This window comes from Coregonus lavaretus (genome assembly GCF_964263955.1).
Source record: "Coregonus lavaretus genome assembly, chromosome: 25".
In the NCBI taxonomy this organism is placed as follows: domain Eukaryota; kingdom Metazoa; phylum Chordata; class Actinopteri; order Salmoniformes; family Salmonidae; genus Coregonus; species Coregonus lavaretus.
Genome location: NC_140012.1, coordinates 41,643,753 through 41,668,449, shown reverse-complemented (window position 1 = coordinate 41,668,449; position 24,697 = coordinate 41,643,753). Strand labels below are relative to the sequence as shown.

General features: G+C 44.0%; 1 protein-coding gene across 1 annotated transcript in view; it reads left to right on the top strand.

The window, feature by feature from the left end:
* Window positions 1-24,135, top strand: part of LOC311100788 (protein HID1-like) — a gene marked incomplete at its 3' end in the record, with an annotated part of 37,738 nt that extends 13,603 nt beyond the window's left edge. The window contains exons 5-20 of the mRNA XM_084141749.1: window positions 4,781-4,887; window positions 5,116-5,229; window positions 5,368-5,593; window positions 5,737-5,793; window positions 5,924-6,064; window positions 13,793-13,883; window positions 17,648-17,799; window positions 18,033-18,111; window positions 18,933-19,097; window positions 19,513-19,604; window positions 19,881-20,016; window positions 20,343-20,626; window positions 20,812-20,901; window positions 21,209-21,300; window positions 21,661-21,819; window positions 24,072-24,135. Of these exons, the coding sequence (XP_083997875.1) occupies window positions 4,781-4,887; window positions 5,116-5,229; window positions 5,368-5,593; window positions 5,737-5,793; window positions 5,924-6,064; window positions 13,793-13,883; window positions 17,648-17,799; window positions 18,033-18,111; window positions 18,933-19,097; window positions 19,513-19,604; window positions 19,881-20,016; window positions 20,343-20,626; window positions 20,812-20,901; window positions 21,209-21,300; window positions 21,661-21,819; window positions 24,072-24,135 (2,049 nt within the window). The remainder of the gene's footprint in view (window positions 1-4,780; window positions 4,888-5,115; window positions 5,230-5,367; window positions 5,594-5,736; window positions 5,794-5,923; window positions 6,065-13,792; window positions 13,884-17,647; window positions 17,800-18,032; window positions 18,112-18,932; window positions 19,098-19,512; window positions 19,605-19,880; window positions 20,017-20,342; window positions 20,627-20,811; window positions 20,902-21,208; window positions 21,301-21,660; window positions 21,820-24,071) is intronic.
* Window positions 24,136-24,697: the final 562 nt, after the last annotated feature.

Genomic DNA, 24,697 nt, shown 5'->3' with positions numbered 1-24,697 from the left:
TCTCTCTCTGGTGTTGTAGATGGGTAAAGTCAGATGAATGCTCCGCTCAGGTGGAAGTAAGAGTGAACAAAGGGTGCGTCCCCAAATTGCACACTATTCCCTATATAGTGCACTACTGTTGACCAAAGCCCAATGAGCCCTGGTAAAAGTAGTGCACTATATACAGATGTAGGATCTTAATCAAATCAAATTGTATTGGTCACATACACATATTTAGCAGATGTTATTGCGGGGGTAGCGAAATGCTTGACCTGTTTTGTCACAGGAGGAAGATAATCATGCAGCAAGAGGATTTGAATGTCCAGCGCCAGGGGGCAGCTGGAAGCGGTGTTTGAATACAATGCAATTCCGTACCTACATTGTACCTTAGACTGTTCAAGTAGCCTATGTAGCTTCAGCGCATCTCGTGTCAAGTATGTGGATTATAATATATGGACATATTTGTAGGGGGTAGATGTATTTTTCGTTAGGGAAAATCAATTGTTTTATTATATGTTCAAGGCAACCAATAGGAAGAATACATTATTTTGGCCTCAGTGTCTGTCGGTTACAGCAGCTGACCCCGGCACACAGAGTGTGGGTTAGAATCCGGCCCACCCTCCCCCTATCTTATCCATCTTTCCAAAACTGTTCTATCTTTTCAGTAAAAGCTTTAGGAGAAAAAAAAAATTAACGGAAGGAGTGGGACTGCCCCACTCCTTTAAAAAATAATTTTAAGAAAGAATAAATAATTGGACAAATAACAATTAGATTGTGAGCGCACGACCTACATAAAACATGATTATAAATAATACAAGGTAGGGCAGCAGGTAGCTTAGTGGTTAAGAGCGTTGTGCCTAGTAGCCGAAAGGTCGCTGGTTCTAATCCCCGAGCCGACTAGGTGAAAAATCTGTCGATGTGCCCTTGAGCAAGGCACTTAACCCTAATTGCTCCTGTAAGTCGCTCTGGATAAGAGCGTCTGCTAAATGACTAATTATTATTATTATTAAATTGATTCATAGAACATGCACAGACCTAGCAGGTAACAATAGATGCTATGCTAACTGATATATAAAGCAACAATAGATGCTATGCTAACTGATATATAAAGCAACAATAGATGCTATGCTAACTGATATATAAAGCAACAATAGATGCTATGCTAACTGATATATAAAGCAACAATAGATGCTATGCTAGCTTATATATAAAGCAACAATATATGCTATGCTAGCTGATATATAAAGCAACAATATATGCTATGCTAACTGATATATAAAGCAACAATAGATGCTATGCTAACTGATATATAAAGCAACAATATATGCTATGCTAACTGATATATATATAAAGCAACAATAGATGCTATGCTAGCTTATATATAAAGCAACAATATATGCTATGCTAATTGATATATAAAGCATACCCATAACATGATGCAGCCACCACCATGCTTGAAAATATTTAGAGTGGTACTCAGTGATGTGTTGTGTTGGATTTACCCCAAACATAACGCTTCCTATTCAGATTTGTTTTTGCAGTTTTACTTTAGTGCCTTATTGCAAACAGGATGCATGTTTTAGAATATTTGTATTCTGTACAGGCTTTCTTCTTTTCACTCTGTCAATTAGGTTAGTATTGTGGAGAACTACAATGTTGTTGATCCATCCTCAGTTTTCTCCTATCACAACCATTAAACTCTGTAACTGTTTTGAAGTCACCATTGGCCTCATGGTGAAATCCCTGAGCGGTTTCCTTCCTTTCCGGCAACTGAGTTAGGAAGGACGCCTGTATATTTGTAGTGACTGGGTATGTGTGAGGTACAACGATGAGGTAGTCATTCAAAAATCATGATAAACACAATTATTGCACACAGAGTGAGTCCATGCAACCTATTATGTGACTTGTTAAGCACATTTCTACTCCTGAGCTTATTTAGGTTTGGCGTAACAAAGGGGTTGAATACTTATTGACTCAAGACATTTCAGCTTTTCATTTTTTTTTATATGTGTAAACATTTCGAAAAACATAATTCCTCTTTGACATTATGGGGTTTTGTGTGTAGGCCAGTGACCAAAAATCTATGTTTCATCCATTTTAAATTCAGGCTTCATTTTCAAATGTGGAAAAATTCAAGGGGTGTGAATACTTTCTGAAGGCACTGTATGTTATCCATTAAATAGGCCTTTCTTATCAAGTCCATATTTGAAATGTGTAACAAAATTTTGTAAATCGGAGGGGATTGAGTTATTTGTTCCAGGAGGCGTGGGCTGGAATCAAACCAAATAAGCAAAAAAATCAAAAAAATAAGCAAACACGTTTGGTGTTCGCCAAAAGCCATGTGGGAGACTCCCCAAACATATGGAAGAAGGTACTCTGGTCAGATGAGACTAAAATTGATCTTTTTGGCCATCAAGGAAAACGCTATGTCTGGCGCAAACCCAACACCTCTCATCACCCAGAGAACACCATCCCCACAGTGAAGCATGGTGGTGGCAGCATCATGCTGTGGGGATGTTTTTCATCGGCAGGGACTGGGAAACTGGTCAGAATTGAAGGAATGATGGATGGCGCTAAATACAGGGAAATTCTTGAGGGAAACCTGTTTGTCTTCCAGAGATTTGAGACTGGGTCGGAGGTTCACCTTCCAGCAGGGCAATGACCCTAAGCATACTGCTAAAGCAACACTCGAGTGGTTTAAGGGGAAACATTTAAATGTCTTGGAATGGCCTAGTCAAAGCCCAGACCTCAATCCAATTGAGAATCTGTGGTATGACTTAAAGATTGCTGTACACCAGCGGAACCTATCCAACTTGAAGGAGCTGGAGCAGTTTTGCCTTGAAGAATAGGCAAAAATCCAGTGGCTAGATGTGCCAAGCTTATAGAGACATACCCCAAGAGACTTGCAGCTGTAATTGCTGCAAAAGGTGGCTCTACAAAGTATTGACTTTGGGAGGGTAAATAGTTATGCACACTCAAGTTTTCTGTTTTTTTTGTCTTATTTCTTGTTTGTTTCACAAGAAAAAATATTTTGCATCTTCAAATTGGTAGGCATGTTGTGTAAATCAAATGATACAAACCCCCCCAAAAATCCATTTTAATTCCAGGTTGTAAGGCAACAAAATAGGAAACATGCCAAGGGGGGTGAATACTTTTGCAAGCCACTGTACCTGTTAAATCCACTGCAATCCGTGTAGATGAAGGGGAGGAGACATGTTATTGAGACATGGATTGTGTATATCTGCCATTCAGAGGGTGAATGGGCAAGACAAAAGATGTAAGTGCCTTTTGAACAGGGTATGGTAGTAGGTGCCAGGCACACCGGTTTGAGTGTGTCAAGAACTGCAACGCTGCTGGGTTTTTCACGCTCAACAGTTTCCCATCTGTATCAAGAATGGGCCACCACCCAAAGGACATCCAGCCAACTTGACACAACTGTGGGAAGCATTGGAGTGAACATTGGCCAGCATCCCTGTGTAATGCTTTCGACACCTTGTAGAGTCCATGCCCCGATGAATTGAGGCTGTTCTGAGGGCACAAGGAGGTGTGCAGCGCAATATTAGGAAGGTGTTCCTAATGTTTTGTTCACTCAGTGTATGTGTGCACTGAAGGCAGTGGCGGGCCCTAACTGCTAGACCACCCCAGGCCACAATTGAACTCAGTTTTAACAGGTGATTCGTAACCTTAGAAATTAGAAACCTTAAGACGTCTTCTTTGTTGATAATATATACTGTAGATCAAAACAATCATAGTATGTGTGTTTTTATTTTATTTTAAATTTTTTATTCAGTCGCTCTCTTTCATGTGCCATTGCGCTCCATCCTGTAGGCTACCTCACTATTCTCAATGTCATCTTGTCTTTTAAATCTTAAATCTGATATTATAGGCCTGTGCGATTAGTTTTGATTAGCTATAGTTTAGGTGTACAGCTGCATTTCGGACACACTTGACACTTGTATGTCGTAGTGGAGACCAATATCTATCTTGTGTTATGAAGCTACATGAAACGACGGTTGTTGATGTGTATGGATGCATTTTTTTACATTTTTATGTTGCAGTAACCTACAGGCCTACAGTACGACATTTTTATGAATATTCTGTCTGGAGCTTTAGCGTTTTGAGCGAGTGAGGAGGATGATTTTGATAGCTGGCGCTGGTCCGAATGACACACTGCCGCCGCATGGAGAGAACGGGAACTGTGGCTTTTCAGTGAACGTATCTAAACTAAACTCATTTGAATTTTGTGATGCGCAGGAAAAATGTCCCGTGACAAAAGTGATCAAGTGAAGATCCGATATCTGTATGGAATAGATAATCACAGCTACAGGAACATGAACATGCATCCACCCCCCCCTGGCTGTCCATCAGGCTGTTGACTGCTACTGTAGTACCATGCTCCATTATCAGTCACCCGTTCATGACCGACAAGCCACGATGCGTTTAGTTCATGATTCAGCTCTCACAGTCACAGCTCTCACAGTCACAGCTCTCACAGTCACAGCTCTCACAGTCACAGCTCTCACAGTCACAGCTCTCACAGTCACAGCTTGCTACCCTCTCTGCTGATATGAATAAAGCATGGCCCACCATCTCCTTTGTGCCCTCATCACCTTCCCATTTGACGATCATGAATTCTTTACATGACACGTTGTGCAGTGAACTATGGTTTGTACCATGTTTAATTAACCAAACAATCATTGTGCTATGTTTATGGAGTGTAACAATAGCATTTCATTTAATTAAAATATAATTACTGCTAGACTAGGTTTGAAGGTCACCTCCGTGTTCCCCTCTTCTCCAGGACACAGCGGAGGACATGCAGTCCATAGACAGCTGTGAGTACATCTGGGAGGCAGGGGTGGGGTTCGCTCAGTCACCCCCTCTCAACTATATCCACGACCTCAACAGGTGAGACCCAGGGAGGACGGAGGGGGGGGGGGGGACGGGGCATCCCTGAATTACTAGATCTACTTGTGTAGGATAGGGTATAATCAATATGGCGACAATTCCACTTGGTACATCAGGGGGCAAGATGAAACTCCTACCATGTACACCTGTCCAGCCGTCTCAGAGCCAAGGGGCTCGGAGTTGATTTCAGATTTGTTCATATTATTCTCTCTCCACTGTTGTGGTCAGGATGGAGCTTCTAAAGCTGCTGCTGACCTGTTTCTCTGAAGCCATGTACCTGCCCCCCTCTGCTGACAACATCCTCAACCCCTGGGTTACCTTCTTCTGCGCAACAGACAACCGGTAACACACACACACACACACACACACACACACACACACACACACACACTTTATGACTGATGATTTGGTTTGAAGAGTGTGTGTGTGTGTGTGTGTGTGTGTGTTACACTAATCATAACCTCTTCCTCCCCCTCCCAGACATAGCCTGCCTCTCTTCACGTCCCTCCTCAACGTGGTGTGCGCCTATGACCCAGTGGGGTACGGTATCCCCTACAACCACCTGATGTTCTCTGACTACCGAGAGGTGCTGGTGGAGCATGCTGTCCAGGTCCTCATAGTGACTCTGGAGCACGAGACCGGGCCAGCCGCAGCCCAACACAGCCCGGCCCACTCAGACTCCACATCCGCCATGGAGGACCAGGAGGTAAAAAGAGACCCTGATTCTCCAATCCCCTGTGGAGATCTGGATAGGAATAAGTAACATGGCGGTAGCGCCATCTTGCCACGTGGAATTGTTGGTTGTTGTATCATCTGTTGTCATAATGTTTCTCTTTCTTGTGTTCTCAGCCTGTAGGACCAGACAACCTGTTTGTAAACTACCTGTCCAGGATCCATAGGGAGGAGGTAAGACACTAACGTACACTGTTTAAACGGTCAATCCAGAGCCACATGACTCCGGGTCAATCAGAGGTCCTTTTCTAACCATTCAAGTCACAGTACATTGAAGGGTGAGTTTGTTGTTGTCTTTCTCCAGGACTTCAGCTTCATCCTGAAGGGTCTGGCCAGACTGATGACCAACCCTCTGATCCAGACCTACCTGCCCAACTCAGCCAAGAAGATCCAGTTCCACCAGGAGTTACTGGTGCTCTTCTGGAAGCTCTGCGACTTCAACAAGGTTCGGACCGGAGCGCTAGTACCTGCATCGCATCATTTCTACATTGAAGGATACAACACTGCTCTATTAGCCTTAACTAGGACTGTTGCGGTGACTGTATTACCGCCACACCGGCAGTCATGAGTAACGGTAATCTCTTCTTATGCACTCTGGACATTTACATTTAAGTTCTATCAACTGAGCTACATCCCTGCCGGCCCTACCCTGGACGACGCTGGGCCAATTGTGCGCCGCCCCATGGGTCTCCCGGCCGCGGCCGGCTACGACAGAGCCTGGATTCGAACCAGGATCTCTAGTGGCACAGCTAGCACTGCGATGCGGCGCCTTAGACCACTGCGCCACTCGGGAGACATGCGTTGGTTAGTACCCAACTCGCTATTAATGACCATCAGGTCCTAATGACCTAGTACTCAGGGCTCTATTGTCCCTCTAACCATCAGGTCCTAACGGCCTGGTACTCAGGGCTCTATTGTCCCTCTAACCATCAGGTCCTAATGGCCTGGTACTCAGGGCTCTATTGTCCCTCTAACCATCAGGTCCTAACGGCCTGGTACTCAGGGCTCTATTGTCCCTCTAACCATCAGGTCCTAACGGCCTGGTACTCAGGGCTCTATTGTCCCTCTAACCATCAGGTCCTAATGACCTGGTACTCAGGGCTCTATTGTCCCTCTAACCATCAGGTCCTAATGACCTGGTACTCAGGGCTTTATTGTCCCTCTAACCATCAGGTCGTTAGTGGCCTGGTACTCAGGGCTTTATTGTCCCTCTAACCATCAGGTCGTTAGTGGCCTGGTACTCAGGGCTCTATTGTCCCTCTAACCATCAGGTCGTTAGTGGCCTGGTACTCAGGGCTCTATTGTCCCTCTAACCACTCGGACATCGATGCAAATCCAATCGAAAATCACATCAAACACTTATCATCAAAACAGTATCGCGCTTTTAAAAACTCGCCTCACACTGTGATCGATCAGTATGAAGAAAGAACAACGGGTGGTAACATGATAAAAACATGGTCGTTGAGGATGTTGTTTCAAAGCCTAACACAACGAAATGCACAGTGCTTTCTAAGGTGATGATTACTTCAAAACACTCATACGTATATTTGAGTTTATGCATACGTATATACTGTAGGCCTAATATACGAGTCAAAGCCCAGGGGGGAAAAACGCTGAATTAAAATAATGATTATGCCGTTAGACAATACATAGCCTAATGCATATTACGTATGGGCAGAAAAACATTTAAAAAAAAAGCTGATTTAAGATGTTTTTGGTACATACAGTGGGGAGAACAAGTATTTGCAGTACTGAGTAGAGAACAGGAGGGCTTCTTAAAGAAAAACTAACAGGTCTGTGAGAGCCGGAATTCTTACTGGTTGGTAGGTGATCAAATACTTATGTCATGCAATAAAATGCAAATTAATTACTTAAAAATCATACAATGTGATTTTCTGGATTTTTGTTTTAGATTCAGTCTCTCACAGTTGAAGTGTACCTATGATAAAAATTACAGACCTCTACATGCTTTGTAAGTAGGAAAACCTGCAAAATCGGCAGTGTATCAAATACTTGTTCTCCCCACTGTAACTGGTCTAGCCTATCCTCTAAAAATTAAACAAATTCTAGTAATCGCCTTTGAGTGTGGACTGTACTATTATGCAAACTGGATGGACTGGTTTCCTTATGCTACGCTTCAAACTTGATATCCCATGAGTCTGGGAGAGAACGTATAGATAAGCTTAGGCAAATGCCGTTGCTTCACTGATTGTACAGGGCGTCTTACAGAGTCGGCCTACAATTATAGTGAATTTGTATTTGATATTGAATAGCCTAGTAATATGGATTTATTTTCATATTTTTCATAATTAGTAGCCTGACACATTACCTTTTAGCTACAGAATATCTCACTACCGTGAGTTTCCATCTCCTGGGGGCTGTCAACGGTTTAATTAAATATGTTTTGTTTTGAAAACATGTTACTATCAATGTTCCCGAACAGATGTCACTTGGTTTCCCAAATTAACCACTAGGTAGCTGCAGGAACAGGGTTGGAGAGCCCATGGCATACAGAGTTTGGGAGAGGCTGCATGCTCCTCAAACAGTGGTTGGTTGATGCTTGGAGTGAAATAACCGGAGTAGCCTACCCTCGCTATTCGAGTCAGACAGAGGACATGTCTCGGGCGTCTTACAGAGTCTGCCTACAATTATAGTGAATTTGTATTTGATATTGAATAGCCTAGTAATAGGGATTTCTTTTCATATTTTTCATAATTAGTAGCCTGACACATTACCTTTTAGCTACAGAATATCTCACTACCGTGATTTTCCATCTCCTGGGGGCTGTCAACGGTTTAATTAAATATGTTTTGTTTTGAAAACATGTTACTATCAATGTTCCCGAACAGATGTCACTTGGTTTCCCAAATTAACCACTATGTAGCTGCAGGAACAGGGTTGGAGAGCCCATGGCATACAGAGTTTGGGCGGAATATTACCTGTCGAGCAGGAAGAGGCTGCATGCTCCTCAAACAGTGGTTGGTTGATGCTTGGAGTGAAATAACCGGAGTAGCCTACCCTCGCTATTCGAGTCAGACAGAGGACATGTCTCTCCCCCCCCCCCCCCCCCCCTTCCTGTCCGTTTGATAATGGGCCATTCTAACTATATATACAAAAGTATGTGGACACCCCTTCAAATTAGTGGATTCATCTATTTCAGCCACACCCGTTGCTGACAGGTATATAAAATCGAGCACACAGCCATGCAAACTCCATAGACAAACATTGGCAGTAGAAGGGCTAGGCCCTTAGTTCCAGTGAAGGGAAATCTTAACGCTACAGCATAGAATGACATTCTACACGATTCTGTGCTTCCAACATTGTGGCAACAGTTTGGGAAAGGCCCTTTCCTGTGCCCCCGTGCACAAAGCAAGGTCCATACAGAAATGATTTGTCGAGATCAGTGTGGAAGAACTTGACTGGCCTGCACAGAGCCCTGACCTCAACCCCATCGAACAACTTTGGAATGAATTGGAACACCAACTGCGAGCCGGGCCTAATCGCCCAACATCAGTGCCCGACCTCACTAATGCTCTTGTGGCTGAATGGAAGAAAGTCCCCGCAGCAATGTTCCAACATCTAGTGGAAAGCCTTCCCAGAAGAGTAGAGGCTGTTATAGCAGCAAAGGGGGGACCAACTTCATATGAATGCCCATCATTAATAACCTATAGTCGCATCTTGCAGCCCATATATCTTTTGATTTCTAAGACATTCTAAGTTTGTATCATTCACAACTAAAGTTGCCAAATAACTCAAAATCGAGTTTATCGGACCTGTTTCAAATTATCACTTTTACGTTCAACATTGCCACTTCATATGTGCACTCGCTCAGGAATGGGAAAAATATCATTTTTATTTTTTGTTCAATTACATTATTCTTACTATAAAATCATATAATATAAAATAATGGCACGGGACTTATAAGCATATCTTGTCTGCTAAATTAACTAGCCTACTGCACATGGCATGGCGCATAGCCAGATAGTCTAACATACAGTAGGCCAACTCATATTCTGTTCTTCTGAAATACATTTTCTTCATATCGTTTTTTTAGACCTGCCTAAAATAAATAATGTATTTATTGTGATGGTGTATATTAAATGTATTTATTCTACTTTTTTAAATGTAGATGTTCCAAAGGCGTGCATCAGCGGCTTGTATGTGTGCCAGGAGATGCTAAACGTGTTTATGTTAATTAACGGTCAATTACTGTGAGACCGGCAGTCTTTTGCGTGACAACAACTGGCTGACAATTTCTTGACTGCCACAGCCCTAGCCTTAACACTATCCTAGATGAATATGGACTAGTAGTCTCCCCCCATCACTTCTATCCTGGCCCCAGATCTGTTTGGGACTTCAACAAGATTTCAGAGTGCAGATAGCTCTTCTGCCCTAAGACCATCCTAGGTCATGTGGTTCCTGCTGTTCTTTGTAGCGTCACTCTTCTCAGCTGTTTTCAACATTACTGGCCATTAGTTGTATATTTACAGCTCATTGAATAAGAATAATTGTGCAGCTGTTGTTTTAGATGCGAACACTGTGAGGGTCATCTATAGAACACTGTGAGGGTCATCTATAGAACACTGTGAGGGTCATCTATAGAACACTGTGAGGGTCATCTATAGAACACTGTGAGGGTCATCTATAGAACACTGTGAGGGTCATCTATAGAACACTGAGGGTCATCTATAGAACACTGTGAGGGTCATCTATAGAACACTGTGAGGGTCATCTATAGAACACTCTGAGGGTCATCTATAGAACACTCTGAGGGTCATCTATAGAACACTGTGAGAGTCATCTATAGAACACTGTGAGGGTCATCTATAGAACACTGTGAGGGTCATCTATAGAACACTGTGAGGGTCATCTATAGAACACTGTGAGGGTCATCTATAGAACACTGAGGGTCATCTATAGAACACTGTGAGGGTCATCTATAGAACACTGTGAGGGTCATCTATAGAACACTCTGAGGGTCATCTATAGAACACTCTGAGGGTCATCTATAGAACACTGTGAGAGTCATCTATAGAACACTGTGAGGGTCATCTATAGAACACTGTGAGGGTCATCTATAGAACACTGTGAGGGTCATCTATAGAACACTGAGGGTCATCTATAGAACACTGTGAGGGTCATCTATAGAACACTGTGAGGGTCATCTATAGAACACTGTGAGGGTCATCTATAGAACACTGAGGGTCATCTATAGAACACTGTGAGGGTCATGTATAGAACACTGTGAGGGTCATGTATAGAACACTGTGAGGGTCGTCTATAGAACACTGTGAGGGTCGTCTATAGAACACTGTGAGGGTCGTCTATAGAACACTGTGAGGGTCATCTATAGAACACTGTGAGGGTCGTCTATAGCACACTGTGAGGGTCGTCTATAGAACACTGAGGGTCATGTATAGAACACTGTGAGGGTCATGTATAGAACACTGTGAGGGTCATGTATAGAACACTGTGAGGGTCATCTATAGAACACTGTGAGGGTCGTCTATAGAACACTGTGAGGGTCGTCTATAGAACACTGTGAGGGTCGTCTATAGAACACTGTGAGGGTCGTCTATAGAACACTGTGAGGGTCGTCTATAGAACACTGTGAGGGTCGTCTATAGAACACTGTGAGGGTCGTCTATAGAACACTGTGAGGGTCGTCTATAGAACACTGTGAGGGTCGTCTATAGAACACTGTGAGGGTCGTCTATAGAACACTGTGAGGGTCGTCTATAGAACACTGTGAGGGTCGTCTATAGAACACTGTGAGGGTAGTCTATAGAACACTGTGAGGGTTGTTTATAGAACAATGTGAGGGTTGTCTATAGCACACTGTGAGTCATCTATAGAACACTGTGAGAGTCATCTATAGAACACTGTGAGGGTCATGTATAGAACACTGTGAAGGTCGTCTATAGAACACTGAGGGTCATCTATAGAACACTGTGAGGATCGTCTATAGAACACTGTGAGGGTCGTCTATAGAACACTGAGGGTCATCTATAGAACACTGTGAGGGTCTTCTATAGAACACTGTGAGGGTCTTCTATAGAACACTGTGAGGGTCGTCTATAGAACACTGTGAGGGACGTCTATAGAACACTGTGAGGGTCATCTATAAAACACTGAGGGTTGTCTATAGAGCACTGTGAGGGACGTCTATAGAACACTGAGGGTCGTGAGGGTTATGTATAGAACACTGTGAGGGTTGTCTATAGAACACTGTGAGGGTTGTCTATAGAACACTGTGAGGGTTGTCTATAGAACACTGTGAGGGACGTCTATAGAACACTGTGAGGGACGTCTATAGAACACTGTGAGGGACGTCTATAGAACACTGTGAGGGACGTCTATAGAACACTGTGAGGGACGTCTATAGAACACTGAGGGTCATGTATAGAACACTGTGAGGGTCATGTATAGAACACTGTGAGGGTCGTCTATAGAACACTGTGAGGGTCGTCTATAGAACACTGTGAGGGTCGTCTATAGAACACTGTGAGGGTAGTCTATAGAACACTGTGAGGGTAGTCTATAGAACACTGTGAGGGTAGTCTATAGAACACTGTGAGGGTAGTCTATAGAACACTGTGAGGGTTGTCTATAGAACACTGTGAGGGTTAACTATAGCACACTGTGAGTCATCTATAGAACACTGTGAGAGTCATCTATAGAACACTGTGAGGGTCATGTATAGAACACTGTGAGGGTCATGTATAGAACACTGTGAGGGTCGTCTATAGAACACTGAGGGTCATCTATAGAACACTGTGAGGATCGTCTATAGAACATTGTGAGGGTCGTCTATAGAACACTGTGAGGGTCATCTATTGAACACTGTGAGGGTCGTCTATAGAACACTGTGAGGGTCGTCTATAGAACACTGTGAGGGTCGTCTATAGAACACTGTGAGGGTCGTCTATAGAACACTGTGAGGGTCGTCTATAGAACACTGTGAGGGTCGTCTATAGAACACTGTGAGGGACGTCTATAGAACACTGAGGGTCGTGAGGGTTATGTATAGAACACTGTGAGGGTTGTCTATAGAACACTGTGAGGGACGTCTATAGAACACTGTGAGGGTCATCTATAGAACACTGTGAGGGTCATCTATAGAACACTGTGAGGGTCATCTATAGAACACTGTGAGGGTCATCTATAGAACACTGTGAGAGTCATCTATAGAACACTGTGAGGGTTGTCTATAGAACACTGAGAGTCATCTATAGAACACTGTGAGAGTCATCTATAGAACACTGTGAGGGTCATGTATAGAACACTGTGAGGGTCATGTATAGAACACTGTGAGGGTCATGTATAGAACACTGTGAGGGTCATGTATAGAACACTGTGAGGGTCATGTATAGAACACTGTGAGGGTCATGTATAGAACACTGTGAGGGTCATCTATTGAACACTGTGAGGGTCATCTATTGAACACTGTGAGGGTCATCTATAGAACACTGTGAGGGTCATCTATAGAACACTGTGAGGGTCATCTATAGAACACTGTGATGGTCATCTATAGAACACTGTGAGGGTCATCTATAGAACACTGTGATGGTCATCTATAGAACACTGTGAGGGTCATGTATAGAACACTGTGAGGGTCATCTATAGAGTAAGGTAAAGTGACACATCTGTGTTTGTTAGTTGGCCTGCCTCTGGAGCTCTGTGCTGCAAGCTATGGCCTATCACACCTGTCCACCTCAACACTTTCTGCATCCAAATGCTCTACCCTTCTGCCTCCATCTGTGTGCTTGGGACACGCCTCGGTGTGTCGCACATTGATTACATCATCACTTTACATCCTACTCTCTCTCCGATAGGGAATGCACTGAGGAGATGCCTATAAGTGTTTACCTCCAAATACATGTTTGATGTTTCAATGTGTTTCATCACCTAAGTGACGTTTGCAGCTTCTCTCGAGATCACGTTTTTAAAAGATTGTGATAATGATCTTGCTTTAACTTGGACAAGTCTGGTCTAGTGTTTGTGTCTGACCTCTGGGGGTCTGATATTTTTAAGCACAGTACTGTTGTTCCTAACTGTTTCCACACCGTACAAGCGAGAATATTCATATAATATTGAAGTTCACTCTCTTAGCGCCTTTGTTTGTTTGTTGATCTCCTTTAGCCTACAAACTTGCTATTTTTGTGTGTTTCAGAAGTTCCTGTTCTTCGTGTTGAAGAGCAGTGATGTTCTGGATGTCCTGGTACCTATCCTGTTCTACCTGAATGATGCACGGGCTGACCAGTGTGAGTCACACAGAACTGTGTTCTTCTAGCGTTGAAGTGGGAAGTTTACGTACACCCTACTAACATACTGGGCCCGTATGCATAAAGCATCTCAGAGTCAGTCTAGTATCAGTTCCCGTCTGTGTATTCATTTGAATCTAAAAGACAACGCGGATCGTAGATCAGCACTTCTACTCTGAGATGCTTTATGGGTAGTTGGCTCCTAGTTTGTTTGTGGTCAGAGAGAGGATTATGAACTGAAGAGCGGGCGGCAGGTAGCTTAGTGGGTAAGAGCGTTGTGCCAGTAACCGAAAGGTCGCTGGTTCTAATCCCCAAGCCGACTAGGTGAAAAATCTGTCGATGTGCCCTTAAGCAAGGCACTTAACCCTAATTGCTCATGTAAGTCGCTCTGGATAAGAGCGTCTGCTAAGAGCGTCTGCTAAATGACTAATGTAATGTAAATGAAGAGTGCATCAGTTGATGAAACATACAGTTGAAGTCAGACCTTTAGCCAAATACATTTAAACTCAGTTTTTCACAATTCCTGACATTTAATCCTAGTAAAAACTCCCTATCTTAGGTCAGTTAGGATCACCACTTTATTTTAAGATTGTGAAATGTCAGAATAATAGTAGAGAGAATTATTTCTTTCAGCTTTTATTTCTTTCATCATATTCCCAGTGTGTCAGAAGTTTACATACACTCAATTAGTATTTGGTAGCATTGCCTTTAAATTGTTTAACTTGGGTCAAACGTTTCGGGTAGCCTTCCACAAGATTCCCACAATAAGTTGGGTGAATTTTGGCCCTCCTGACAGAGCTGGTGTAACTGAGTCAGGTTTGTAGGCCTCCTTGCTCGCACACGCTTTTTCAGTTCTGCCCACACATTTTCTATAGGATTGAGGTCAGGGCTTTGTGATGGCCACTCCAATACCTTGACTTTGTTGTCCTTAAGCCATTTTGCCACAACTTTGGAAGTATGCTTTGGGTCATTGTCCATTTGGAAGACCCATTTGCGACCAAGCTTTAACTTCCTGACTGATGTCTTGAGATGTTGCTTCAATATATCCACATAATTTTCCTTCCTCATGATGCCATCTATTTTGTGAAGTGCACCAGTCCCTCCTGCAGCAAAGCACCCCCACAGCATTATGCTGCCACCCCCGTGCTTCACGGTTGGGATGGTGTTCTTTGGCTTGCAAGCACCCCCCTTTTTCCTCTAAACATAACGAAGATCATTATGGCCAAACAGTTCTATTTTTGTTTCATCAGACAAGAGGACATTTCTCCAAGAAGTACGATCTTTGTCCCCATGTGCAGTTGCAAACCGTAGTCTGGCTTTTTTATGGCGGTTCTGGAGCAGTGGCTTCTTCCTTGCTGAGCAGCCTTTCAGGTTATGTCGATATAGGACTCGTTTTACTGTGGATATAGATACTTTTGTACTTGTTTCCTCCAGCATCTTCACAAGGTCCTTTGCTGTTGTTCTGGGATTGATTTGCACTTTTCGCACCAAGGTACGTTCATCTCTAGGAAACAGAACGCGTCTCCTTCCTGAGCTGTATGACGGCTGCGTGGTCCCATGGTGTTTATACTTGCGTACTATTGTTTGTACAGATGAACGGATTACCTTCAGGCGTTTGGAAATTGCTCCAAAGGATGAACCAGACTTATGGAGGTCTACAATTTTTTTTCTGAGTTCTTGGCTGATTTCTTTTGATTTTCCCAAGATGTCAAGCAAAGAGGCACTGAGTTTGAAGGTAGGCCTTGAAATACAGTCGTGGTCAAACTTTTTGAGAATGACACAAGTATTGGTCTTCACAAAGTTCGCTGCTTCAGTGTTATGAGATATTTTTGTCAGATGTTACTATGGTATACTGAAGTATAATTACAAGCATTACATAAGTGTCAAAGGCTTTTATTGACAATTACATTAAGTTTATGCAAAGAGGAGTCAATATTTGCAGTGTTGACCTTTCTTTTTCAAGACCTCTGCAATCCACCCTGGCATGCTGTCAATTAACTTCTGGGCCACATCCTGACTGATGGCAGCCCATTCTTGCATAATCAATGCTTGGAGTTTGTCAGAATTTGTGGGTTTTTGTTTGTCCACCCGCCTCTTGAGGATCGACCACAAGTTCTCAATGGGATTAAGTCTGGGGAGTTTCCTGGCCATGGACCCAAAATGCCGATGTTTTGTTCCCCGAGCCACTTAGTTATCACTTTTGCCTTATGACAAGGAGCTCCATCATGCTGGAAAAGGCATTGGTCGTCACCAAACTGTTCTTGGATGGTTGGGAGAAGTTGCTCTCGGAGGATGTGTTGGTACCATTCTTTATTCATGGCTGTGTTCTTAGGCAAAATTGTGAGTGAGCCCACTCCCTTGGCTGAGAAGCAACCCCACACATGAATGGTCTCAGGATGCTTTACTGTTGGCATGACACAGGACTGATGGTAGCGCTCACCTTGTCTTCTCCGGACAAGGTGTTTTCCGGATGCCCCAAACAATCGGAAAGGGGATTCATCAGAGAAAATGACTTTACCCCAGTCCTCAGCAGTCCAATCCCTGTACCTTTTGCAGAATATCAGTCTGTCCTTGATGTTTTTCCTGGAGAGAAGGGATTTCCTCCAAAAGTCTTTGCCTCACTGTGCGTGCAGATGCACTCACACCTGCCTGCTGCCATTCCTGAGCAAGCTCTGCACTGGTGGTGCCCCGATCCCCCAGCTGAATCAACTTTAGGAGACGGTCCTGGCGCTTGCTGGACTTTCTTGGGCGCCCTGACGCCTTCTTCACAACAATTGAACCTCTCTCCTTGAAGTTCTTGATGATCCGATAAATGGTTGATTTAGGTGCAATCTTACTAGCAGCAATATCCTTGCCTGTGAAGCCCTTTTTGTGCAAAGCAATGATGACGGCACGTGTTTCCTTGCAGGTAACCATGGTTAACAGAGGAAGAACAATGATTTCAAGCACCACCCTCCTTTTAAAGCGTCCAGTCTGTTATTCTAACTCAATCAGCATGGCAGAGTGATCTCCAGCCTTGTCCTCGTCAACACTCTCACCTGTGTTAACGAGAGAATCACTGACATGATGGCAGCTGGTCCTTTTGTGGCAGGGCTGAAATGCAGTGGAAATGTTATTTTGGGATTAAGTTCATTTTCATGGCAAAGAGGGACTTTGCAATTAATTGCAATTCATTGGATCACTCTTCATGACATTTTGGAGTATATGCTAATCAAAACTGAGGCAGCAGACTTTGTGAAAATTAGTGTTTGTGTCATTCTCAAAACTTTTGACCACGACTGTACATCCACAGGTACATTTTTACATTTTAGTCATTTAGCAGACGCTCTTATCCAGAGCGACTTACAGTGCATACATTTTTCATACTGGCCCCCCGTGGGAAACAAACCCACAACCCTGGCATTGCAAGCGCCATGCTCTACCAACTGAGCTACACAGGGCCCAATTGACTCAAATTATGTCAGTTAGCCTATCAGAAGCTTCTAAAGCCATGACATCATTTTCTGGAATTTTCCAAGCTGTTTAAAGGCACAGTCAACTTAGTTTATGTAAACTTCTGACCCACTGGAATTGTGATACAGTGAATTATAAGTGTTGGGAAAATTACTTGTGTCATGCACAAAGTAGATGTCCTAACCGACTTGCCAAAACGATGGTTTGTTAACAAGAAATGTGTGGAGTGGTTGAAAAACGAGTTTTAATGACTCCAACCTAAGTGTATGTAAACGTCCGACTTCAACTGTATGTGCTGTGTGTGTGTGCAGCTCGTGTGGGCCTGTTACACATCGGTGTGTTCATCCTGCTACTACTGAGTGGGGAGAGGAACTTTGGTGTGCGTCTGAATAAACCCTACTCGGTACGAGTCCCCATGGACATCCCTGTGTTCACTGGCACTCATGCTGACCTGCTCATAGTGGTGAGTAGAGCTGTCCGAGAGACGTCTCAATGCTTCCCTGGATGCATGTGGGAGGATGGAATGGTACAGTAGCGTGTTCCGATGAAGGTCGTTGTTTACCGATGGCAGAGGCACAAAACAATTCAAAAAATACGCGCAAAATACTATCGTAGCATGATATACAGTATAAACATAACTGTCTGGACACTGGTGGATCATTTGCCTCATGGCAGTCTTCATTTGTGATTGTCTAGATTTTCCACAAGATTATCACTAGTGGACACCAACGCCTGCAGCCCCTCTTTGACTGCCTGCTCACTGTCGTAGTGAACGGTGAGTGCACAGAGATATAATACTACTATTCTAATTGAAATCTTTGGGTGAGTGTCTGGCTGTCATTGAAATGGTCGCCACCTGTTGGCTTCATCTGGGTATTGCATGTTATTGACAACAGTACTCCACCATCCTCCACAGTGTCTCCCTACCTGAAGAGTCTGTCCATGGTGGCAGCTAACCAACTAACTCCTGTTTCTCCTCCACAGTGTCTCCCTACCTGAAGAGTCTGTCCATGGTGGCAGCTAACCAACTAACTCCTGTTTCTCCTCCACAGTGTCTCCCTACCTGAAGAGTCTGTCCATGGTGGCAGCTAACCAACTAACTCCTGTTTCTCCTCCACAGTGTCTCCCTACCTGAAGAGTCTGTCCATGGTGGCAGCTAACCAACTAACTCCTGTTTCTCCTCCACAGTGTCTCCCTACCTGAAGAGTCTGTCCATGGTGGCAGCTAACCAACTAACTCCTGTTTCTCCTCCACAGTGTCTCCCTACCTGAAGAGTCTGTCCATGGTGGCAGCTAACCAACTAACTCCTGTTTCTCCTCCACAGTGTCTCCCTACCTGAAGAGTCTGTCCATGGTGGCAGTTAACCAACTAACTCCTGTTTCTCCTCCACAGTGTCTCCCTACCTGAAGAGTCTGTCCGTGGTGGCAGCTAACCAACTAACTCCTGTTTCTCCTCCACAGTGTCTCCCTACCTGAAGAGTCTGTCCGTGGTGGCAGCTAACCAACTAACTCCGGTTTCTCCTCCACAGTGTCTCCCTACCTGAAGAGTCTGTCCATGGTGGCAGCTAACCAACTAACTCCTGTTTCTCCTCCACAGTGTCTCCCTACCTGAAGAGTCTGTCCATGGTGGCAGCTAACAAGCTGCTCCACCTCCTGGAAGCCTTCTCCACCAACTGGTTCCTCTTCTCCGCCTCCCAGAACCACCATCTTGTCTTCTTCCTGCTGGAGGTCTTCAACAACATCATCCAGTACCAGTTTGATGGTAAAGCCTGGCTCTAGTTTGCTCAGGTCCCAGATCTGATTGTGCTTTCTTGCCGGACATGGCAATAAGTGACAAGGAGTTGTCAAGACTAGTTAAATAAAGGTTACATGAAAAAAATAAAAAATAAAATAGGCTCTAGTCTCACGTTGTCAGACATCACACAGTAGTAAAGCAAATCTAGAATGGCTGGGGTCGAGAGGCTGGCTCAGACTCCTCCAGAGATGTTACCTAGCACTGACTGGGCACTATGGGAACTGTGCCACCTCTTGGTGGACAATGGGATTGCATCAACAATGATCGACGTGAAATAACCTCAATATAACCTGCCAGACTGACACTATTTAAAAGATCCCCCTTTTCCCTACTTCTTTCTGGAAACGTTGACATTATAAACCTGCCTAGTAACTGTTCCTAGGTAACTGTAACCTGGTGTACGCCATCATCCGGAAGCGCAACGTCTTTCACCAGCTGGCCAATCTGACCTCTGACCCAGCCACCATCCACAAGGTAGAGAGAGAGAGAATGTGCTTTCTAACGTAGAACTCTATCCTCTTGCATTAAACAGTAAAAGGAGGCTTTAAGCCAACGGTCAATATTCTCCCGCAGGGTTTAAAAAAAAAATGTTTTATGTTGTAGTGTGCTGTGAGTGATCCATGTGAAATGCACTTTAAATAAATCTTGACTTGACAAAACAGTTGATCACATAAAACATGTAAAGTGGGTCAGTAATCACTTGGTTCAGTTGCTTTGCGGAATAATTAAATGTTCCATTCTTATAACGAGGCCCTGCAGGTGAAGAAGAAGAGTACAGCCGGTATCTCCCGTATCAACTCCCAGGAGACCATCTCCATGGAGGGGTCCCGACCGGCCGTCCCAGCTGAGCCAGGGACACTCAAAGCCAGTCTCGTGGCCATACCAGGTACCCCCCCTCTTCTGGAGCTCACCATGCATGCCTGTATTTTGCACATTCCCATATGGTATGTTAAGGTTTTGTTTTTATATTTAATTATATTCAATTCTTTTAACTGGGCTTGCCGGGTTTCCACTTAGCTATCACTAACTTATGTCCTACTACTCTGTTCGTCACAGAACTTCTGCAATTCTCTCAGCCCTTTTTATAAAAAAAAACATAGTTTTTTTTTAAAGTCGTAATACAATTATTTTCAGAGTTTTTTTTTTTTTTCATTGTTAGAAACCATTGAAGCGTTCCCTAAGGGTCTTTCTTGTTGTGTTTGGTCCCTGTAGCTATCGACAAGCTGACAGAGAAGGCTCATGTCTCTGAGGATGGCACCATGGTCTGTCTCCAGCAGATGACCACTGACCAGGACGCACACTCTCCCCAACACACACACGCTCCGCAGCCTCAGGCGGCTGGTGACCAGGACGCACACTCTACCCAACACACACACGCTCCGCAGCCTCAGGCGGCTGGTGACCAGCACAGACACTCTCCTCGGTCCTCTGCCGCTGACACCAGTGGTATAGCAGGAGCCAGCGACACAGAGTCCAACTCGGGGAGAGATAACAAGGTAAGAGCTCTGAATATAGAGACTCATGAACGCAGCTCACTGGAAAGCAAGCCTTGTGGGAATCATTTAGAGTGAAGTTATAAACAGGACAAAATAACTTGTCAGAGGTATACAGTATGTTACGGCTCTCCGTGACATTAAGATTGAGCCTAGTGACTACAATGGTTCCTATTCTTCCTATCAAGGAGGCCTTTCAACCAGAGTCAGAGCTGGCCAGGAGTCGTTTGTCCAGTGTATCTTCATCAGCTACGTACTGGAACCCCACTCCAGACTGGGTAAGAGCCCTCCCTCCCTCCCTCCCTCCCTCCATGTCTCCCTCCCTCCATGTCTCCCTCCCTCCATCCATCCATGTCTCCCTCCCTCCCTCCCTCCCTCCCTCCCTCCCTCCCTCCCTCCCTCTCCTCCCTCCCTCTCCTCCCTCTCCTCCCTCCCTCTCCTCCCTCTCCTCCCTCCTTGTCTCCCTCCCTCCCCCTCAATCATACAGTACATTCACAGCTGTGGTGTTATGTACATCATTGGTAAGATCCCTCCCTCCTGATAGGTCGTAACCTCTTCTTCCTGCTCTGTACTGTTCTGTACTAGGTCATCTCCTGGAAGAGTAAGCTTCCTCTCCAGACTATCATGAGGCTGCTACAAGTTCTGGTTCCTCAGGTGGAGAAGATCTGCATAGACAAGTAAGAGAGACGAGGAACCTAAGGGAAATGGAGGGGTTACATTTCGTGATTTTGGTTGTGGAACCCCAAGTAGTTCAGAAAACTGAGCGTTTAGAAATAGGTGTCTCTATGACCGAGAGTATCGATAGGATTATGTGATCTTGATTGTGGAACCCAGACGTGATCAGAACACAGTGATCAATAGAATTCACTAGAACTGGATTAGCATGGATGAGCGAGGCTACATTTATGGATATTACCTGCCCAGGGACTGCAGTTGAAAATTAGCCGGCTGGCTAAAACTGGAATGTTTTATTTAATGTGCACTGTCCCTGTAAAACTGAATGTACTAAAGTAAAGTTATATGTTTATCTCTTCCAGGGGTCTGACCGACGAGTCGGAGATCCTGAAGTTCCTCCAGCATGGCACCCTGGTGGGCCTGCTACCCGTGCCACACCCCATCCTCATCAGGAAGTACCAGGCTAACGCGGGCACCGCCATGTGGTTCCGCACATACATGTGGGGAGTCATCTACCTACGGTGAGCAACATGGGCCAAATGAAAAGGGGAAACATTTAAAGATATTTACAATGGTTAATGATGGTGATATATAATGCCAATAGTAGTAAAATACCTAATCCACAGAATGAATAAGACCAGCCACTATAGTTCAGACTGAGTTAACACACACTACCAGTCAAAAGGTTGGACACACCTACTCATTCAAGGGTTTTTCTTTATTTTTACCATTTTTTACATTGTAGAATAATAGTGAAGACATCAAAAACTATGAAATAACACATATGGAATCATGTAGTAACCAAAAAAAGTGTTAAACAAATCAAAATATATTTTAAATTTGAGATTCTTCAAATAGCCACCCTTTGCCTTGATGACAGCTTTGCACACTCTTGGCATTCTCTCAACCAGCTTTGTGAGGTAGTCACCTGGAATGCATTTCAATTAACAGGTGTGCCTTCTTAAAAGTTCATTTGTGGAATTTCTTTCCTTAATGCGTTTGAGCCAATCAGTTGTGTTGTGACAAGGTAGGGGGGGTATACAGAAGATAGCCCTATTTGGTAAAAGATCAAGTCCATATTATGGTAAGAACAGCTCAAATAAGCAAAGAGAAACAACAGTCCATTATTTTAAGACATGAAGGTCAGTCAATACGGAAAATGTCAAGAACTTTGAAAGTTTCTTCAAGTGCAGTCGCAAAAACCATCAAGCGCTATGATGAAACTGGCTCTTATGAGGACCGCCACAGGAATGGAAGACCCAGAATTACCTCTGCTGCAGAGGATAAGTTCATTAGAGTTACCAGCCTCAGAAATTGCAGCCCAAATAAATGCTTCACAGAGTTCAAGTAACAGACATATCTCAACATCAACTGTTCAGAGGAGACTGCGTGAATCAGGCTTTCATGGTCGAATTTCTGCAAAGAAACCACTACTAAAGGACACCATTAAGAAGAAGAGACTTGCTTGGGCCAAGAAACATGAGCAATGGACATTAGACTGGTGGAAATCTGTCCTTTGGTCTGGAGTCCAAATTGGAGAATTTTGGTTCCAACTGCCGTGGGTGAACGGATGATCTCTGCATGTTTATTTCCCACTGTAAAGCATGGAGGAGGAGGTGTTATGGTGTGGGGGTGCTTTGCTGGTGACACTGTCTTTGATTTATTTAGAATTCAAGGCACACTTAACCAGCATGGCTACCACAGCGTTCTACAGCGATACGCCATCCCAGCTATTTTATCAAGGCTGAGAGTGATGGAGTGCTGCATCAGATGACCTGGCCTCCACAATCACCCAACCTCAACCCAATTGAGATGGTTTGGGATGAGTCAGACCGCAGAGTGAAGGAAAAGCAGCCAACAGGTGCACAGCATATGTGGGAATTCCTTCAAGACTGTTTGAAAAGCATTCCAGGTGAAGCTGGTTGAGAGAATACCATGAGTGTGCAAAGCTGTCATCAAGGCAAAGGGTGGCTATTTGAAGAATCTCAAATAAAAAATATATTTTGATTTGTTTAACACTTTTTTGGTTACTACATGATTCCATATGTGTTATTTCATGGTGTTGATGTTTTCACTTCTTTTATTCTACAATATAGAAAATAGTTAAAATAAAGAAAAACCCTGGAATGAGTAGGTGTATACAAACTTTTGACAGGTACTGTATATTTTGGAGTAATTACAATAGAGCAGTGGGTTTTTCCTGAAAGCAGGTTTATTAAATTGGTCAGCTGATTATTATAAATATAATTCTGGTTGATTTAAGAAAGCTACATTTGAATTGGTTGTTGTTGTCAAGTCAATTATACATTATCATTATATTTCTCAAAATGATTAAGTTATTTCAAGCAATTTTGGTCATCTGGCTAACTTATTGATCCAGCTTTCTGGAACAGCCCCCAGCCAGGTCTAGGAAGAGCCCCCAGCCAGGTCTAGGAAGAGCCCCCAGCCAGGTCTAGGAAGAGCCCCCAGCCAGGTCTAGGAAGAGCCCCCAGCCAGGTCTAGGAAGAGCCCCCAGCCAGGTCTAGGAAGAGCCCCCAGCCAGGTCTAGGAAGAGCCCCCAGCCAGGTCTAGGAAGAGCCCCCAGCCAGGTCTAGGAAGAGCCCCCAGCCAGGTCTAGGAAGAGCCCCCAGCCAGGTCTAGGAAGAGCCCCCAGCTGGTGGTCAGCCACACCTACTAGCTGAGTCACTTATTTCATGAAGCACAGGTGGTGGTTGTCATGGTCACTCAAATCAAATCTGATCTTTATTAACAATGACTCTTGTTGTTACCGTAGTAACGTGGATCCTCCGATCTGGTATGACACTGACGTCAGACTGTTTGAGATCCAGAGGATCTAAGTGGAGCAGGTGAACAGGTCTCTTTACGACTGCGTCCCAAATAGCACCCTATCCCGTTCATAGTGAACTAATTTTGACAAGAGCCCAATGGGCCCTGTAAAAGGTAGTGCACTATATAGTGGATAGAGCGCAATTTGGGAAGCAGATGACGTCTCTGGACTGGCTGGTTCGCCCTCGGAACCACCAACAAGTATCCCTCTCCCACCAACTGCCATCTTCAAACCTGAACAGAAGTGTGGAAGAGGAGGAGGATGGATGAAGATTTCACCGGACACACCTGTACTAGAAAACAAGAATTTACAGTGTTTGTTTTCTCTATTTTGTTTCTTGCCAAGTGCCAACCCGTAGAACATCATGTAACAAACCACTGTCAATAAACCACTTTTCCTACAAGCTGTCTGCTACTACAACTGCCAAAAGGTCTGCCATATCAACCCTCTTCTATTCATGTATTGGCAGCTTTCTGTGGGTATAATCCTTCACTTCTTCAAACTTTAAGTATTTTTTTTTTGCCAAACAAATGCATGTATACACCACTGTATGTATACGTTAGGTATGATTT